Source organism: Lontra canadensis, unplaced genomic scaffold (genome assembly GCF_010015895.1).
Source record: "Lontra canadensis isolate GAN:19392208 unplaced genomic scaffold, GSC_riverotter_1.0 scaffold107, whole genome shotgun sequence".
Lineage (NCBI taxonomy): Eukaryota > Metazoa > Chordata > Mammalia > Carnivora > Mustelidae > Lontra > Lontra canadensis.
Window position 1 is genome coordinate 2,738,667 of NW_022631101.1, and position 20,249 is coordinate 2,758,915.

At 46.6% G+C, this 20,249-nt stretch overlaps 1 protein-coding gene across 1 annotated transcript in view; it reads left to right on the forward strand.

Annotated features, from left to right (window-relative positions):
- The window catches only part of SAE1 (SUMO1 activating enzyme subunit 1), an 81,067-nt gene extending 65,130 nt beyond the window's left edge, over nt 1-15,937 (forward strand). Inside the window, exons 8-9 of the mRNA XM_032838940.1 lie at nt 11,578-11,647; nt 15,172-15,937. Coding sequence (XP_032694831.1) covers nt 11,578-11,647; nt 15,172-15,264 — 163 coding nt within the window. The 3' untranslated portion in view covers nt 15,265-15,937. The remainder of the gene's footprint in view (nt 1-11,577; nt 11,648-15,171) is intronic.
- The last annotated feature ends 4,312 nt before the right edge of the window (nt 15,938-20,249 follow it).

Consider the following 20,249-nt stretch of genomic DNA (forward strand, 5'->3'; position numbering starts at 1 on the left):
TGCTTAACTGACTGAGCCAGGCAGGCACCCCCTGTACCACCACATTTAACTGTCAAATTCATCCCTTTAATTACGCATTATTATTATTATTAAATTGTTAACTGTTTTCCCGTTAGTTAAATGAAGACACTGATGCTCAGAAAGATATTATCACTTACCCAAGGTTTTATTATGTAGTCAACTATGTATATACACATACACATGTATAGTATATAGTGATAGAGGTCACACCCAGGTCTTACCACACTGCTGCCTTGGTTTCTTTTCAACAGTGAAGTAAATCAGGGTCCCTTCTGTTCCTAGTCCCTATTTAACTTTACTTGTGCCTGGGAACCTTATTTATTTATTTATTTATTTATTTATTTATTTGACAGAGAGAGACACAGTGAGAGAGGGAACATAAGCAGGGGGAGTGGGAGAGGGAGAAGCAGGCGCAGGGAGCCCGCTGCGATGCTCCATCCCAGGACCTTGAGATCATGACCTGAGCAGAAGGCAGACACTCAATGACTGAGCCACCCAGGCACCCCAGGGGAATCTCATTTAGACCCTACCAAAGCCCAACCAGCATAGGCCCAGCAGTGGGCCTTGAACCACCTGCCAAGCCATCAGCCAAAAAGAGGCAGCCATTCACAGTATACTTTTTAAGTTGGCACTGTGTGGTCAGGGGCTGAGACGCTGCAGGCTGCAGTAGGGTCCCCGTCTCCTGCTAACAGCCAGACATGCGTCTGTTGGTGGAGGAAGAACGTGTGTGAGAAGCAAGTGGTGTCTGCTCTGCGCTTCACGGCGGGAGGCGGGGCTAGGCCACAGGCTTGCCCGGTGCCGGGTGCCCGGCTGTGAGTATGCAGTTTCGTGAACTAATTTGGGCACCTTGAGTGAAGAATGGCTTGCCCGTGGACTGCAGGCCTCGCCTCCCCAGAAGGAAAAAGCCGGAGCCTAACTAGCTGCTGGCTGGTTTTCTCTCCAGAGTGTTCTCTCTGCCGCCTCTCAGCAGAAACCACTTTAGATTGTCCAGGCCCTCGTGCGCTCAGGCACTTCCGCTCTGTTGCCCTGTAAGTAAGAGGTGTTTGGCGGCCTCGTGGAGTGTCTGTGGATAGATAGGTGAAGATAAGGCCTGAGATGGGCCCGGGGTGCTGGCGAGGAAATGAGCCGCCGTCTGGCAGCTGAGCTCCTCTCACGAATTGCCGGCGGCCAGCTCTGAGCAGGGTGTGCCCACTTGAATCTGGAAAGCTGTGCACAAGCCTTCTTTCCTCTCATCTCTCTGTGCTTTCAGAAACTGTCCTTTATGTCAGGTCATTTTTTCTCTTTCAGAAAGTTTTATTGCTTTTCTGATTATGAAAGTATCAGTTTGGGAGCGCCTGGGTGCCTCAGTTGAGCGTCTGCCTTCGGCTCACGTCATAATGCCAGGGTCCTGGGATGGAGCCCCGCATCAGTCTTCCTGCTCTGTGGGAGTCTGTCTGCCTCTCCCACTTCCCCTGCTTGTGTTCCTTCTCTCACTGTCAATCTCTCTCTCTCTGTGTCAAATAAATAAAACCTTAAAAAAGAAAAAAAGGAAAAAAGAAAGTAACAGTTGCCCATTTCCAGAAAGTGTTAAAAGAACAGCATCATTCATAGTCCTGCCGCTGAGACATGGCCACTGGTGATGTGTCAGGGTTTATCTCAGAGGCTTCTCTCTTTACTTTTTTTTTTTTTTAAAGATTTTTTAATTTAATTTAATCTATTTATTTGACAGAGAAAGAGATCACAAGTAGGCAAAGAGGCAGGCAGAGAGAGAGGGGAAAATAGGCTCCCCGCCGAGCAGAGAGCCCGATGCGGGACTCAGTCCCAGGACCCTGAGATCATGACCCGAGCCGAAGGCAGTCAACCCACTGAGCCACCCAGGCGCCCCTCTATTTACTATTTATTCATATATTTTTTTCTCTTTTTAAAAATATCAAAATGAGATCATGCTTAATATATGATAGCCTTATTTTTTTCGGCATATCATGGGCCTGTTTGCAGCAAACACACAGATAGCCTCACTGGTGCTTCCTGTCTCACTGTGGGATAGCTGGTAATTTACTTAACCATTATGTTGGTGGGTGTTTAAGTTGTAGATACTTTGTCACTATTATAAACATTCATAATTTGTATAAGTAATATAACTTTTATTGTTTAATTTTTTTTAATTTGGCAAAATATACACAATATAAAATGTAGCATTTTAACCCTTTTTTTTTTCTTTTCTTTTTTAATTTTTAAGTAATCTCCATACCCAGTGTGGGGTTCAAATTTACAACCACAAGGTTAAGAGTCTCATGCTCTGCCCCCTGAGCCAGCCAGGCGCCCCCCTTTAAACATTTTTTTCTGAGGTTTATTTATTTTAGAGGGAGAGCCTGGGGGGAGGGGCAGAGGGCGAGAGAGAGTCCTGAAGTCTACTCTCCACTGAGCACAGAGCCCAGAGCAGGGCTCAGTCTCCCCACCTGGAGACTCTGACCCGAGCTGAAACCAACAGTTGGCTGCTTAACTGACTGAGCCGCCCAGGCGCTCCAGACCATTCTTAAATGTACATTCGAGGGCACCTGGCTGGTTTAGTTGGTGGAGTGTGCAACTCCAGTTGGTGGAGTGATCTCGGGGTTGTGAGTTTGAGCCCCACATTGAGTACAGAGATTACTTAAAAATAAAATCTTAAAGGGGTGCCTGGTGGCTCAGTGAATTAAAACCTTTGCCTTCAGCTCAGATCATGATCCCAGGGTCCTGGGATCGAGCCCTGCATCGGGCTCTTTGCTCAGCAGGGAGCCTGCTTCCTCCTACCCCATATGCCTGCCTCTCTGCCTACTTGTGATCTCTCCTTGTCACATAAATAAGTAAAATCTTTTTTAAAAATGTTCCAATTCATCAGCATTAAGTTTATTCACATTGTTGTGCAGACATTACTACTCTCCATTTCCAGAACTTTTTCATCCTAAACTGAAAATCTTTGCCCATTAAACAATAACTTCCCATTCTGACTTCCCCCAGCCTCTGGTAATTACCTCTGTTCTGCTTTCTGTCTCTATGAATTTAATTAGTCTAGGTATTTCATGTAAGCAGAATCCTACCATATTTATCCTTTTGTGAAGTTACTGGGTTGTTTTTTTTTTTTTTAATATTTTATTTATTTATTTGACAGAGATCACAAGTAGGCAGAGAGGCAGGCAGAGAGAGAGGAGGAAGCAGGCTCCCTGCTGAGCAGAGAGCCCGATGCGGGGCTTGATCCCAGAACCCTGGGATCATGACCTGAGCCGAAGGCAGAGGCTTTAACCCGCTGAGCCACCCAGGCACCCCATTACTGGTTTTTTAAATTACAGAAATAGTATGCATGTTGTGGAAAATCTGATATAGTACCAAATAAATTCAGAGATGAAAAGCACTCATAATTCTATTACCCAGGGAAAACCACTGACCCTTTGTTATTATATCTTCTTACACATTTTCTTAGCATATATAAAGTCAACAAAATCCTTTGCAGATTTTTTTAAAAAGACCCATATAGTCGTTCACAAGGGTGTTTCAAAAAGGTGCAGTCTTTTTAGGAAGCAGTTTGGAAATACGTATCAGGAGTCATTACAGTGTTCTCTCTTGGGCCCAGTCATTCTCCTTGATAATGAGACTATACCATGAAGAAATAATGTGAACCCAGTATTTCTGGTACAGAGGATATTCATGGGCCGTGTGGAGTGACTCAGCGGTTAAGCATTTGACTCTTGATCTTAGCTCAGGGCTTGATCTCAGGGTCGTGAGTTTGAGTCCTGCGTGGGGCTCCATGCTGGTGTGTAGCTAAATAAATAAGATATTTATTATCATATTTAAAAGTGAAATTGGAAAGGCATTAAAGAGTTAATGACACAGAACAGTGCACAGATAAATGTTTATTCTGAAAAGCGCCAAGTATACAGAAAAACAAAACGAATCAGACAGTAGTGAATACACTCAGCTAGCTTCAGTTGTTAATATTTTGCTTTTTCTTCCAGGGGAAGGGCCGCACTGATGACGTGATGCTTAAGGACGCATCCAAGTCCATCAGCTGCATTTGGTTCTGACTCTTCGTCTAGGAGCTGGCACACTACAGCTTGCCGCCTGGTTTTGTAAATAAAGTTTTACTCCACACCTACTCATTTATGTATTATCTGTGACAGCTTTTGTAGAGTTTTTACAACTCTTTAAAGATTTTTTTTTTTTTTTTTTTTTTTTTTTTTTTTTGATAGAGACCACAAGTAGGCAGAGAGGCAGGCAGAGAGAGAGAGGAGGAAGCAGGCTCCCCGCTAAGCAGAGAGCCCGATGTGGGGCTAGATCCCAGGACCCTGGGATCATGACCTGAGCCGAAGGCAGAGGCTTTAACCCACTGAGCCACCCAGGCGCCCCTTTAAAACTCTTTAACAGCAGACTTAAAGAGTTTAAACAGGGACCATATGGCGTATAAAGCCAAAAATATTTACTGTCAATTACTTTACAGAGAACATTTTCCAACTCTCAATCTAGAACAATTGACCACTTTTTTTTTTTTTTTTTTTAAAGTCTGGGCCAGTTAAATTGTAGAATGTCCTGTATTCTGGATTCATGTGATTGTTTCTTCAGTTGGTGCTTGTTTTGTCTTGTTTAATTTTTTTTTTTTAAGATTTTATTTATTTATTTGACAGAGAGAGATCACAAGTAGATGGAGAGGCAGGCAGAGAGAGAGAGAGAGGGAAACAGGCTCCCTGCTGAGCAGAGAGCCCGATGTGGGACTCGATCCCAGGACCCTGAGATCATGACCTGAGCCGAAGGCAGAGGCTTAACCCACTGAGCCACCCAGGCGCCCAGTCTTGTTTAATTTTTATTATTTAGATTTGTTTCCTTAGTGGTATTTTTATTTATTTATTTATTTTTTTTGTCAATGGGGTTTTTTTTGTTTGTTTGTATTTTTGGTGGTTTTGTCTGTTTGTTTAATCATACATAGCAGGGTACCTGAATGGCTCAGTTGGAAGAGCCTGTGACTCTTCAACTTGTGAATTTGAGCCACGTTGGAGGTAGACGTCCTCTGTGTAGAGGTGACATCCATCCATCCATACATAAGAGATGACATGAAATCTTTTTTAAAAAAACTTATATACAGAGGCGCCTGAGTGGCTCGGTTGGTTAAGCGTCTGCCTTTGGCTCAGGTAATGGTCCCAAGATCCTGGATTCAAGTCTTGCGCCAGGCTTCCTGCTCAGTGAGGAGCCTGCTTCCTCCTCTCTCTCTCTCTCTCTGCCTGCCTCTCCATCTACTTGAGATCTCTGTCAAATAAATAAATAAAATCTTAAAAAAAAAAAAAAGATTTTATTTAAGAGAATGAGTAGAGTGGAGAGGCAGAGGGAGAAGCAGGCTCCCTGCAGAGTGAAGAGCCTGATGTGGGACTCGATCCCCAGACCCTGGGATCATGACCTGAGCCAAAGGCAGACAGTTAACCAACCAACCCACCCAGATGTCCCAGGGTTTTTTTTGTTTTGTTTTTTGTTTTTTTTTTCAATTGGGTTATTTCTTTTGTTGAATTTTTTAAGAATTTTAAAAAATTTTTTATTATGTAAATTTTGTTAACCTATAGTGCACTGTTAGTTCCTGGAGTAGAAATCAGTGATACGTCACTGACATATAACATGCGTGCTCATTCCAGCTGCTCTCTTTAATACCCATCACCCATCTAGCTCATCCCCCACTCGTCTCCTCCGTTTGTTCTCTGTCGTTAAGAGTCACTTATGGTGGGGCGCCTGGGTAGCTCAGATGGTTGGGCTTCTGCCACAGCTCAGGTCATGATCCCAGGGTCCTGGGATCGAGCCCCATATCAGGCTCCCAGCTCAGCGGCAGCGGGGTTGGGGGGGTCTGCTTCTCCTTCTCCCCTTGCTTGTGCTCTCTTGGTCTCTCTCTCTCTCTCTCTCAAGTGAGTAAATAAAAACTCTTTAAAAAAAAAAAAAAAAGTCACTTATGGCTTGTTTCTCTCTCTTTTTTTCTTTTTTTTCTTTTCCCCCTTCCATATGTTTGTCTGTTTTCTTTCTTAAATTCCACATATAAATGAGATCATATGGTATTTGTCTTTCTCCGGCTGACTTATATCACTTAGCAGAATACACTCTAGCTCCGTCCACGTCATTGCGTGTGGAAGAGTGCATTCTTTTTGATGGCCAAATAATATTCCTGCGTGTGTGTGTGTGCGCGCGCACACGTGCGCGCACACCACATCCTCTTAATACCCATCATCAGTTGATGGACACTTGGGCTCTCTCCATAGTTTGACATTGTCGATAATGCTGCTATAAGCATCGGGGTGCATGTCCGCCTTCAAATCTGTATTCTTGTGTCCTTTGGGGAAATACCTAGTAGTGCGGTTGCTAGATCATAGGTCATTTCTATTTTCAACGTTTTGAGGAACCTCTAAACTCTTCTCCAGAGTGGCTGCACCAGTTTGCATTCCCACCAACAGGGCAAGAGGGTTCCCCTTTCTTCACATCCTCACCAACACCTGTTGTTGCTTCTGTTGTTAATTTTAGCCATTCTGACAGTTGTGAGGTGGTATCTCATCGTGGTTTTGATTTGTATTTCCCTACTGATGAGTGATGTGGAGCATCTTTTCATGTGTCCAGTAGCCATCTGGATGTCTTTGGAAAAGTGTTTATTCATGTCTTCTGCCCATTTCTTAAGTGGATTCTTTGGTTTTTTTGGCTGTTGAGTTTGGTTACGTTCTTTATAGATTTTGTATACTAATCCTTTATCATATGTGTCATTTGCAAATCCCTCCTCCCATTCTCTAGGTTGCCTTTTAGTTTTGTTGTTCCCTTCACTGTGCAGAAACTTTTCATCTCAATGGAGTCCCAATATTACTGTGGCTGAGGTCGGTGAGGTTTATGCCTATGTTCTCCTCTAGGATTTTGATGGTCCTTCATCCATTTTGAATTTATTTTTGTGTGTGGTGTTACAACGTGGTCGAGGGGTGTCTGGGTGGCTCAGTCCTTTAAGTGTCTGCCTTCGGCTCAGGTCATGATCCTGGGGTCCTGGGATCCAGACTCGCATCAGGCTCCCTGGTCTGCTTCTCCCTCTCCCTCTGCTCTTTCCACCCTTGCTTGTGTTCACTCTGTCTCAGGATGTCTCTCAAATAAAATCTTTAAAAGAAAGAAAGAAAGTGGTCCAGTTTCATTCTTCTGCCTGTTTATGTCTGGTTTTCCCAACACCCATTTGCTTAAGAGACTGTCTTTTCTCCATTTGATATCCTTTCCTGCTTTTTCAAAGATTAGTTGACCATATAGTTGTCAGTTGTTTTGTTTTTAAAGTTCCATGAAATCAGGGGCTCCTGGGTGGTTCAGTTGTTAGGCGTTTGCCTTCGGCTCAGGTCATGATCCCGGGGTCCTGGGATTGAGCCCTGCATCAGGCTCCCTGCTCAGCAGGAAGCCTGCTTCTCCGTCTCCCACTCCTCTGCTTGTGTTCCCTCTCTCTCTGTGTCTCTCTCTGTCAAATATATAAAAATCTTAAAAAAAAAAAAATTCCCTTGTAGTGTGTTGATAACAAGGCAGCTGATCTGTTCTCTATCCCTGTAGTTCTCCCTTATCCAATAGTGTAACATAAAATGCAGTCATTCAGTATGTGTAAGTTTTTGAGTCTGGCTTCTTTCACTTAGCTTAATTCACTTGAAGTTGATCCATGTTGTATGAGGGGATCGCTCATTTCTTCTTATGCTGAGCAGTCGTCCACTACATGGATGTACCAGTTTGTTCACCAGATGAAGGACATTTGCATTGTTCCCAGTTTGGGGCAATTAGAGACTAAAGCCACTATAAACATTCACATGTTTTCGTGTGAGCACAAGATTTTATTTCTCTTGGGTGTGTAGAACTAAGAGTGGAATTGATGATTCATATGGTAATTCTATGTTTAACGTCTTGAGAAACTGCCAGACTGTCTTCCACTTTACCAGTCCACCAGCACTTTATGTGGCTTCCAGTGTCTCCACATCCTTACCAGCAAGTGTTATTGTCTGTTAATTTAACCTTAGTGAGTAATAAATTGTATTTCACTTTTTTTTGATTTGCATTTATTTTTTTTAAGATTTTATTTATTTATTTGACAGAGATCACAAGTAGGCAGAGAGGCAGGCACAGAGAGAGGAGGAAGCAGGCTCCCCGCTATGCAGAGAGCCTGATGTGTGGCTCGATCCCAGGACCCTGGAATCATGACCTGAGCCAAAGGCAGAGGCTTTAACCCACTGAGCCACCCAGGTGCCCCACCATAAGTCATTTTTGAGTCGGCTTTTGTGCATGATGTGAGGTAGGGGTTCAGCTTAATTCTTTTGCATGTGGAGACCCAAAAGACCCATGGTCTTTTCACCCTTGTCAAAAATCAGTTGACCAGGGGCTCCTGGGTGGCTCAGTGGGTTAAAGCCTCTGCCTTCTGCTCGGGTCATGATCCCAGGGTCCTGGGATCAAGCCCTGCATTGGGCTCTCTGCTCGGCGGGGAGCCTGCTCCCCCCTCCTCTCTCTGCCTGCCTCTCTGCCTACTTGTGATCTCTGTCAAATAAATGAATAAAATCTTTAAAAAAAAAAAATCAGTTGAACATATATGTAATTCTTGTTCTGGATTCTCATACTTCTATTTCACTGATATATATGTCTCTCTGTATAGATAAAAGTACCACAGCGTTGGGCGCCTGGGTGGCTCAGTGGGTTAGGCCTCTGCCTTTGGCTCAGGTCATGATCCCAGGGTCCTGGAATCGAGCCCCGCATCGGGCTCTCTGTTTGGCAGGGAGCCTGCTTCCTCCTCTCTCTCTCTCTACCTGCCTCTCTGCCTGCTTGTGATATCTCTCTCTCTCTCTCCCCATCAAATAAATAAATAAATAAATAAATCTTTAAAAAAAAAAAAAGTACCACAGTGTCTTGATTGCTGTTGATTTGTAATAGTAGCAGCAGTAGTAGTAATAAGTTGTAAAATTGGGACATGTGATTTCTTCAGCTTTGTTTTTTCTCAAGACTCTTTTGACTAGTCTGGGTCTCTTGCATTCCCAGATGAATTTTTAGGATGTAGAAATTTGCATTTCTACAAATAAGGCAGCAAGAATTTTGGTTGGGATTGTGCCAAATATATAGATTATATTTGGGGAGTATTGCCACCTTAACAGTGTTAAGTGTACTGATCCATGAACATGGAATATCTTTCCATTTATTTATATCTTTTGTTTTTTTCATCAATGTTTTGTAGTCTACAGGATATTAGTTTTACATAACTATTGTTAATTATTCCTAAATATTTTATTCTTTTGGGTGGTATTGTAAATGGAGGTGTTAATTTCATTTTCTGAATGTTCATCTCTAATGTATAGAAATACAATTAAATTTTTGTATATTGATCTTGTCTCTTGTAGCCTTGCCGAATAATTTCATAGTTAGAATAATTTTTCTGCGGATTCCTTAGTATTTTCTATATGCTGTGAATATGTATTTTCTTCCTTTCCAGTCTGGCAGTCTTGTTTATTTTTCCTTGATTGCTTTGGCTGGAACCCCTAGTACAATGTCAGATAGAAGTGGTGAGAGCAGACATCCTTGTCTTATTCCTGATCTTAGGAAGAAAGCTTTCAGTCTTTCACCATTAAGTACAATGTTCGCTGTGGATTTTTCATGGATGCCCTTTATCGGGTGGAAGGAATTTCCCTCTATTCCCGGTTTGTTGAGTGTTTTTATCATGAAGAGGTGCTGGATTTTGTCAAGTGCTTTTTTTTCTCCTCTGTCACTTGAGATGATCATGTGTTTATGGTCCCTTTATTTGTGTAATATGGCAATACTGCATTGATTTTTCAGATAGTACACCAACTTTGCATTCCTGGTTGTAAATCCCACTTAGTTATGGTGTATAATCCTTTCTGTATGTTCCTGGTTAGGTTTCCTGGCATTTTGTTGAGATGATATGCTTTTTGAGAGAAAAAAAAAGCAGAATATTAAATTGTATAGTCTGATTGCACAGAATATAGGAATATTTTTTAAAGGAAAAATATTTCCACATTTGATTATCTTTGAGTAGTGGGATTATGGGTGACCAGTTTTTCTTTGGTATAGTTCGTTCTCTCTCTCTCTCTCTCTCTTTTTAAGATTTTGTTTGTTTATTTGACAGAGACATAGGGAGAGAGGGAACACAAGCAGGGGGAGTGGGAGAGGAAGCAGTAGGCTTCCCGCTGAGCAGGGAGCCTGATGTGGTCGATCCCAGGACCCTGAGCCAAAGGCAGAGGCTTAATGACTGAGCCACCCAGGTGCCCTTGGTATAGTTCTCTATTAGTTTTATGTTCTCTCAAGGAACTTGATAATCCAGAGGAAAAGTTAACTTCCGTGGTTGCAGAGATGGCAGTGCCCATCCCACCAGGGTGTGAGGAGATGGGCAGCTTCACACACAGTTGGTGGGAGTTGAAATGGTAAAGCTTTTCTGGAGGGGATTTTGGCACAATGTGTCAGGACCCCAAAATTCTATATTTAAGAATTTGTCATAAAGCATTAACTGGACACTGGGCCGCCTGGGTGGCTCGGGCAGCTAAGTGTCTGCCTTTGGCTCAGGTCGTGATCCCAGGGTGCTGGGATCGAACCCCTGCATCAGGCTCCCTGCTCAGTGGGGATCCTGCTTCTCTGTCTCCCTCTGCCTGCAGCCGCACATGCTTATGCTTGTTTGCTCACTCTCTCTCTCTCTCTCTCTATCAAATAAATAAAATCTTTTTTTTTTTAAAGGAATTATTGGACACCTATGCCAAAGATGTATGTTTGCAATGTTGAGCAGCTTAAATATCCATCAGTAGGGTACAGAGCAGAATGAATAATGATTATTATTACTTGGGTTTTAAATTATATATGTTTAGATATGTGCACGTTTAAAAATTAGGAAGGGTGTTTACCACATTGGGAAGATTGGAGGTGTCTTCCAGTGGTAGGGTTCCTTAGGGAAGCTTTCCCTTTAACTTCTCTCTGTTCCACTTTGCTCATTTAAAAAATACCTTCTGTGTTCAGTGCTGGGAACTGGCAGAGTTCACTTCCTCTGGGGAGGTGGTGGAAGTGGGTTGTCGTGCCCAGGAGCAGTAATTTGGAGGGGCAGGTGACAGTATTAGCTAAGATTTGTCCTCTGGATGCCCCATCCCAACCCACAAGGGTTGGTATCTCTGTGAGTAGCAGAGGCTTTGTGCCCCCATGCTTCATTACAGGCCCCAGATTTCCCTTGCCTCCTGCATGTTAACACAGGCCTTCTCCCTGACAGTTGTCTGGGAATAGCAGATAGAAGCCCACTGCCCATTGAGGGTAAGAAGAGAATTGCGAGAATGTGACCGGGGCACTGAAACATCTGATATTTGTTCGACCTTATTTTTAGGAAGCACGGATATAGTCTTTCCTTTAACTTAAACAAAAAAATTGTAACTTAATTGGAGCAGATTTCGTTTTCACACCTCGGTGCCAGCATTAGGATTGGCATCTGAACTGACTCCTCCTGGTAGGAGGTGTTTCCATTCAGGCAAGCCCACTACCGACCTTTGTCAGATGTCCTCGCAGCCTTCCTCTTCCTCAGGGCTCCAGTTCATTTGTCTTCTCTTCTAGGTACTGCTTCTCCGAGATGGCCCCAGTGTGTGCAGTGGTTGGAGGAATCTTGGCCCAGGAAATTGTGAAGGTAAAGAGACCCTTTGGAGCCGAAGATCGTTGCTCCACCGTGACCTTGTCCGTGCGCCAACTGGGAGAACCCACGGCCGCCTCCAAGGGCTGCCTGGTTTCTCTGACCCCCGTCATTCTCATTTCATGCCCTGCCTTTTTCCTTCTTCACCTCTGCACGTTGTCCTGTTCTGTCCAGCCCGTGCAGATGAGCATACAACAGGTGATCTCTGCGCGTCTACTCTGTGCCGAGCCCGGAACTGGGCACTGTGTCCTTCCAGTCCTACCTGCAGACTTTCCCTGGACTACAGTCATGAGCTCCGTGGTGCTTATGGGATGTGCCATGTGTTCTGCTTCTCGCAGCTCTGTGAAATGGATACTGTCATGATCGCCATTTAAAGGGGGGGACACTGAGGCCTGGAGATGGGTGCCAAAACCTGTGCTCTTAACTCCTACTTCATGTGGTTTTTCTCAGTCCGCGACCGTGGCATCAGAGCTCCCTCCCGTTGATGCACACAGCCAGAGTGTGAGTTCAGAAGGGACACCCAGTACCAGTGGGGCATGTGTACTGTCCCAGCAGCCCCACAAGGCCTCAGAGAGGGTGACCTCTGACTACATTAGGTTTGGTGTCATCATCCCTCTCAGAAGCAAAATATTTCACTTGGGCTCACGTAACCAATAACAAGCACGGCCAGCCTTTTGAGTCTCTTCTGGAACATTTTGGTCGTCAGAATTATAGCATGTCCCCAGATACTTTCTTTGGGGCTTTGATATTTGCCCAAAGACACTCAGTCTGCCTTTCGTAGGTTCTCGACTGCTTCGTTAGATTTGCGATGATGGTTTGTCCTTTTCTTTCATGGAGCAGAGTCGTGCCTAGTTAAGTGATTTTCCACGCTTGTTTATATGATGTGTTTGAGTTCACGGGGACTTTGGAGATCCAGCTCTCGCTACTCTCTCTTGAAGTCAGTAAATTTGCTCTGGAGACATTTGACTCAGTTTGATAGTCCTGCCTTCCCTAAGGCTCTTTTCTCTTTCTCTCTTTCTCTCTCTCTCTGTGTTTCCTGATCCTTTTCTCTGGACCAAATTCTCTCCCTAAATCCGGCTTTCTATGTCCTAGGGAATAGGGACTAGAGCCCCAGGGAGATTCAGAGAGAGAAGAAGAGAGGGATGCGATGGCCACACCTGTTTCCTTGCTCATGCCTTCTGCTTAGTTCAGACTGCTGTGAAAATCCTGTGCCCAGTCTGAGGAGTCCGCTGTGGCTGCTCAGGAGACTGTGGAGAAGGATTCTGAGGCCGCCTATGGACAGACTCAGGAGGAAGGAGCGCCATGATGGGAGAGTCATAAGGGAACATACTCATTTTTGTAGCCTGCAGTGACAAAAACAGTAACAGTGCTTACTGAAATGCCTACCCTGTATTCTTCACAAGGATACACTTGTCTTTTCCTCACAAGAGCCCTCTGAGGTAGGACTTCTGTGAGCACCCGCTACATAAAGGGAGAGCAAAGGTGCAGACAAGTGCCGGGATCTGAGCCCAGGCAGTCTGGTTTCTGGGCCTGTGCCCTTCGCCGTTCGGCCCTCGTGCTTCAGGCGCTGTCTGCATGGACCTGGGCACTATCTCTGTGCCTTCAGCCTCACATTGTACATCTCACCAAGAAGCTGCTCCCTGCGATTTTCATGTGGGATGGAGATTAAGGATCAGGGTGGCTGGCCTTGACCCCATTGTTTGCGGTGGCTTCCCTGCGTCCCAGTCCTAACCTCTAATGCGGCCCCCTCCTTCCTGCCTGCTGGGGACAGCTGTTACCCGCATCTTGTTTCTGTTTATCCCAGACAGCCAGAGGACTCTGCATTCTTGGTTGCTGGGTGTGTTTGGAATCTCCCCCTACCCCCATCTTGCTTGGGAAGCACTTTACCTTTTGCCCCATGTTCACCCCATGGCCTGGTGTCTTGTCCCCACCACCCCGCCCCTTACTGAACACGATTCAGCCTTCAGCCAGCTGGCACCAGGGTCCCACAGTCTGAAGGCCGCAGGACCCTCCCCCTCTCCTGAGGACCATCTGACCATCCGTAACAAGTAAACTAGGGCATGGAGGGCAAATGTAACTCCCTTCCCTCCGAATCCTCTTGGTTTTCCTCCTTCCATCATTCCAAACACCACATACTCCATCCTGTCATGCTTCCTTAAGTGTCAGTCTTCCTTTTGTCTCCCACTGTCCCCCGCTAGGCCTCCAGTCTGCCGTATAGCGCGGACGGTGGGGGTGGCGGCCCTACTGGCTTCCGTTGTGTCATGTCCTGTAACTTGAGTTCTAGGATCTAGGAGTTCTGACTGCGGGCTCTTGGGCCCGTCCACCTGGCTGGGTGCTTGGGGTCCTCAGATTGTGGTAAGGGACCCCTGGCTCCTGGTGGTCATGGCAGCTTGCACTTTTGGAGAATTTGTCATGTCCCAGACACATCACAAGCTCGATCGCATCTCATGTTCACCAAAAACTGTAGCAGGCATGTGCTGTTGATTTGCCTTTTTGCGTGTGAGCCCAGAGAAGCGGGCCTCTGTCTTAACCGTGCCTTAGAAGCCTCAGTACCTGCTAGGATACTGGGCACAGAGGAGATGCTCTAGAAGTTTTCCATGGACGGATGGATGAATAACACTTGAAGGAGGTGTAATTGCTCCCGTTTTACAGGGGAAAAAATAGGTTGAGAATGGTGCTCGATTCAAAGCGAAGTTCAGGGTGTTTGGGGTGCATTCCTAACCTTGTGGAAGCGGTCCTGCTCCGTGAATGACAGGCCTTTGAATCCTGCTCAGCGGCGCGCTTGGGCGACGTCCTCGTCTTTAAATGGCAGCCCTTTTTGAGTTAAGAACCTCTTAGAAGACTCACTGACACCCATGAGTCCTTTCTCCAGTACACACATGTACACACATGATTCAGCACGTGATTTCAGGAGGTCTAGCTGCACCTTTAAAGTGCCCTGTGCTTCTGTTAACCCCACAAGTTAATCACCATTTCCAGGCTAAATAGCACCTCTAAGGTTCTCTGGATCCCAGCCCCGGCCTGTCGTGCCGACGAAGGCAGGCAGCATGTCTCCTTCTGGAAGATCCGCGCCTGGCTCTTCCAGTGTGTCCCGCAGCTGATGGCGCGCCGCTGTCCTCAGTCGGACAGCCATGCGCAGTCACCCCGGCCGCTCGCCCGGCGCTGCTCCGGGTGGGGCGTCGTTTCACATGGCTCAGGAGCAGCATCTCTCTTAATGCCGAGGACAGTACGTGTGCTGTTTCCATTTCACACAGGGAAAATGAGGTTCAGAGAGGCTAAACGATCTGTCCAGAGACAAACGAGTGATGGGGGACAGCGCAGAGAGACGTGGCAGTCACGGTCGTGGCTTAGACACGGTCATGGCTTAGACGTAGCCAGTGACCCCCTGGGGAGCAAAACCAGCCTCTCTTGAAGACTGCTGCCAAGTTCTAGAAGATCTGGTTTTTGAGGGCTTTTTCTTTTTTCTTTTTCTTTTTTTTGAAAGCATCTGAGCTGAACCCTCGTCTTGTTTTTCTTCCCAGGCCCTGTCTCAGAGGGACCCTCCTCACAACAACTTCTTCTTTTTTGATGGGATGAAGGGCAGTGGGATTGTGGAGTGCCTCGGCCCCAAGTGAACCCAAGACTTGGCCATCCTGGAGATACTGACCTGCAGCCTGACCGCACGTGTGCCCTGTCCCCTCCCCCCGACGAAGGCTGCTCCAGGCGGGGGGAAAGTGAGGCCACTGGACTAGTACAAACCATTTCCCATGAGCAATGACCTTGTCCAGATGTGCAACTTCCATGCACCAGCAGCTGCTCAGCAAGGGGCTTAGGAACCGGTGTCTCCATCCCACACCGTCAAGGGCTGCGTGCCGGCGTCACCTGTACACCCCCTCTGACGCATCCCCCTGTCCTGGGGCCGCCATGGCATCGCCAGCCCTCCGAGCTTCGGCAGGAGACGCCTACCAGGGACAGGCACGCCTTGTTGCTTGCGATCCTCTCGCCACCTCCGTGGACTCCCTCCTGCCTGATGTCATGCGGAGAAGAGCATGACTCCAGGTGGGGAACGAGGCCGGGCCGGGTGAAACACTAGCGGAGCCGCCGTTCCACATGCAGACAGGTGCCCCAGAGAGGGAAAGACAGGGCAAGTGGAATGTGTTTCCTCCAGAGTTTGAGATCCTGAAAAACAACAGGTGGTCTCTGGTGTGCTGTTCTTGAGTTTTAGTTCAGGATTAGTTGGGTTTCAGCCTGGATTTCGGAAGAGAGGAAATGTTACCAGAGTTCCTTGGGCATTAGGGAACTCTGGTAATATTCACTTGCAAAGTGAGTATTAGCGGGAAGACTTGTTTTAAAAAGGCAGATTCCAGGGTGTCACCTCCTGAGGATTCTGAGGTATCAGGGCCCCAGCTAGGACATAGGAGCCTGTCTTACCAGAGCCCCGTCCACCCCCCATCCCTGATGCAACTCAGATCGTCCTGGAGCCCATTGCTTTCGACGGCTCTGTCAGTCCTTCCTTTACCCCCCGAATTGCAGCTGTTTGTGTGTTTTTTATATTTTCTACGTTTCCTTGGTTCTTTAAGAAGGAATGATAGAAATAAAGTTATTTGCTTTAGGATTTGTTTATTTATTTTTCCACATTACAAGCGCCTTCCGGTGACGAGGGAGTGATCCTATCAGTAGCCTTTTCTAACCTAAAGAAAAAGCACTGGATGCTTCAGTGTGACGCAGAGACTCCTCCCCTCCGTCACCATTCCTGCCACTGTTTTTCTGGGTAATGCAGCAAGAGTCAGGTGCCTCAAATTCTCGAGTACGTAGAAGCTTCTTGTTCCAACTGTGACTAATTCAGTTCAATAGTGGCTATTCTCGGTGACAAGAGTTAAATTAATGGGGAAGAAATAAAAGATGTGATACTGATGCTGCCTTCCGTGGGGATCCCCTGTGCAGCAGGCCCTGTGCGCGGTCCGAGTGGGCAGGGGCTCCGTATGAGAGCTAAGTGACACTTCAATCATGTGCCACAAGTCCCATGGCTGGCAGGGGCCAAAGCCTTCACTGGTTCGGGATGGCGGGTTTGTCTTTGAGTTGACCGCCCGCGCGTGCTCCAGCTCCCACCATCGTCCTAGGGTTTCTCTTTCTTATAAAATTGTGTGAGCTGTGAGTCTGGCCAGTTCGAACAAACTCCCCTCCTTTCCTATTTCAGTCCTGCTGCAGAAGAAAAGAAAAGGAAAAAAAAAAAAAAATAGGTCTCCACAGGAAGGAGGCACTTAATTCCCTGACCCTCCCTCGGTCCCCTCTCCTCCTCCCTGGGTGAGGCTAGGACTGTGTTTCTGGAGGGGCCCCTTTCCTGACCCCGTCAGTGTCAACTAAGGGGCACCAAGGGTAGTGTTTTTAGCAATTCATGACTCTCACCCTGTCTTTGACAGATGGAGCCGACACCCTCTTACTTTGCAGTGTGGGGCCTTGGTCACAAGGGGGAGCAGGTGGATCTGGATGGATAAAAACAAAATTGTCATCACAGAATCTTCCCAGAAGCTTCTCAAACTTTTCCGCCCCTGTACCTTTCATGGCAGAAATCGAGTCATCGGAAAAGACCCCTTGGGAATCTGGGGTGGGCGCTGGAAGCTGCCAGCCGCAGGCGAGAACAGTCTTTATTCTCATTTCAAATTTCATTTTCTCCCATGTTACACGTTCGTATTATGATAAAAATAGATTTCGCCAAGTCTCCAGGAAGAGCACAGTGATGGTCCTGTGGTTTCTCATACCTCCAGGAGATTCGTAGCTACTTGGGAAGGAGGATCTAATCTGTGAAGGTAACAAATATTTTCGGGAAGCTCGAGTTTCCAAATGAGAGGAAGGGGGCTGTCTTTGGGGCTGCCAGGTTTCTCCGCTCCGTATCCCACTTCTGTTGTCTGAGGGTGATACCTAGTAGCCAGACCCTGTTAAGTCGAAGCCTTGAAACATTCTAGTGGAATAGGTGCTACTCGAAAAAAAGAAAGAAAAAAAACACGCAAAGGTTAACATTACAACGTTAAAAAGCTCTCGGTCCCATCAGAGCCCCACGTCTCGTGGTTTCCCTTTGCAGTGTAGATGCTTGTCAGTTTCTTGCGTATGTTTTGGTAAATACAAACGTGTGTGTCTGTTGAGGTATGTCCTGGTTGCCCTTTGTAGATGGAAGAATGGAGACTTAGGTTGGAGTTGGCAAGTCAAAAGAGCTTAATAATAGCTAACACTTTTGATCGCACGCCTGCCTGGCCCCTTTCAGAATGCCTGCACTTCAGCTAAATTGTTTGAGCCCTCACAGCAGCCCCGTAGGGGTCGACGCTGCTGTCGTGCTCACACTGCAGAAGAGGGAACAGCTTGCCCCAACATTAAGGGGCAGGATGTGGGCTGATGGGGAGGCGTCTCCACAAGACACTCAGTGGACATTTACTTAGTGGCACCCGTACTTGTCAGAGGCTCGCGCTTTACCTTCCCAAGGTTCTGAGATCTAGTAGTCGCCACTGAAAACCTAGCAGGCAGGACCGGGTGGCTCCCGCTGCCTCATAGGGCCTGGCAGCTCAACGTCGGCCACGTAGCGGGAGCAGCTGACTTCCTGGCTAAACACGGGATTTTGGGGAGAAATGTAAGATGCTTTTTGGATATGTTAGCTGTATCCACTTTCATACGTACCTCCCAGTGCTCACTCTTGGCATAGTTTGACAGTGAGTCTTCCCAGACTGTCAGGTTTAAGCCCAGACCATACGACTTGCTATGCGACCTTGGGCAAGAGACCTTTTTGTGCCTCCCCGTTGCCCCATGTGTGAAACGGGGCCATCGCAGTACACCGCTCTGTTAATGAGGGGGTCGAACGAATACATTCTTTGAGGAGAAGTTGCTCCGTGTTAGCTGCTATTATGCATAACTTTCTCTGCAAATTGCCTTTTCTCACTGTGTCTTGGAGACCCATGTCAGTGCATTGGACATTGAATTCCAAAACCACAGATGAACCCGTAAGCTGTTTGATCAGTCTGCTGTTGAGTGACATTGAGCTGGTTCCCTTTGCACACCCTTGGGAAAGACACCCCAAAGCCTGAGGCCACGGTTATGTACAGAGTGTATAAATGCACTTGATGTTGTTTCCTTCCAAAAGACTGGCGTGGTAGCGTTTTTACGTATCCTTTGTTGTTTGGATAGATAATAGGTGTGCGTAGTGCAGAATTGAGAGGTTTACAAAGACATGCAGTCGTAGTTTTTAAGGATGGAAGACGCAACATGAGCAATGAAAAGTAAATCTCTCCCTTCCAGAAGCAACCATTGCAGAGTGGAATTACTGGAGGTGGCTGAGGAGTGCCCGTCAAGTTGGGATTAGTTTGCTGGGGTGTAGGGGTCGTGGTTTGCCAGGGGCAGAGGTTCAGCTCTGGACCTCATTTGCCAGGTGCTCTGAGCATCTGCTTTGCTAAGCCAGGGAGCCACTCAGCATCTTGGTTCCAAGGGAGAAGGCCAGCAGAGATGACTTTAAGTGTTTTCTTTCTCCCTGGAAGAACTAATCCTTCTCTTCTTTTATCAGAGTCTTGTGGACTTTGCAAATAAAATATGGCCGTCACTGACTTGGACTGTCCCCGGGTCTCTGGCTCTTTCCATCTACCCTGTGTAGCAGAGTAGGGTTCTCTACTTTCAACCCTAAAATATAATAGGTTTAGGGACACCTGGGTGGCTCAATGGGTTAAGCCTCTTCCTTCGGCTCAGGTCATGATCTCAGGGTCCTGGGATCAAGTCCCACATTGGGCTCTGCTCGGTGGGGAGCCTAAAAAAAAATAATAGGTTTAGGTCTATCAAAATACAGAGGCTCTGTTTCTGGTGTGGTGGAGTAAATTTCTAACAGACGACCATCCCCACTTCTCCGCAAATAAACTATATATTCTAGACAAAATGCCAAAAACAAAAAAACCCGAAAAAACCCCGAAACTACTGGAAGGCTCTGGAGAGTGCTCGAAAGCAGGTGGATTTTGGGGAGAGGATGAGTTGAAAGTTGCAAGAAGAGCTCACCACAGGGTGAGTTTTCTGGTGTGTGTTCATTTCTGGTGTGTGCACCCCGAGGGCGGGCTGCAGTCCTGGCATAGCCGGGCAGCCAAGACTCAGGTAGAAAACCAGCTGTTTTCCTGGCCTGAAGAACCAGAGGACAGAGCCTAGAGGAACCACAGCAACTGGAAAGGAGAGTGCCAGGGAGGTTCCCTTCCCCCAAGTGACCTGTATAAATTCAGCCCAAGTCTCTTGCTGACCACCAGGCTGTGGATCTGTGGGGCTGACTCCAAGCAGGGCTGAAGTGATCCAGATTTACACCATCACCCCCTACGGTAAGCTGAGTCTAGCAAGTAAAAATATCCCTACAGCAAGACCTTTCACATTTCTTTGGAGGAATATAACAGAATCCAGAACGTCTACAACATTAACATACATCTGGACACAAGGCAGAATTACCCAATACACATAGAATTAGGGAAATGCGACTCATTCTCAAGGGAAGAGACAGGATGACCAAGAGAACCCAAGTGTTAGGGGGCCACCTGGCTGGCTCAGTGGGTAGAGCATGCGACTCCCGATCTCGGGGTCGTGAGTTCAAGCCCCATGTTGGGCGTGGAGCCTA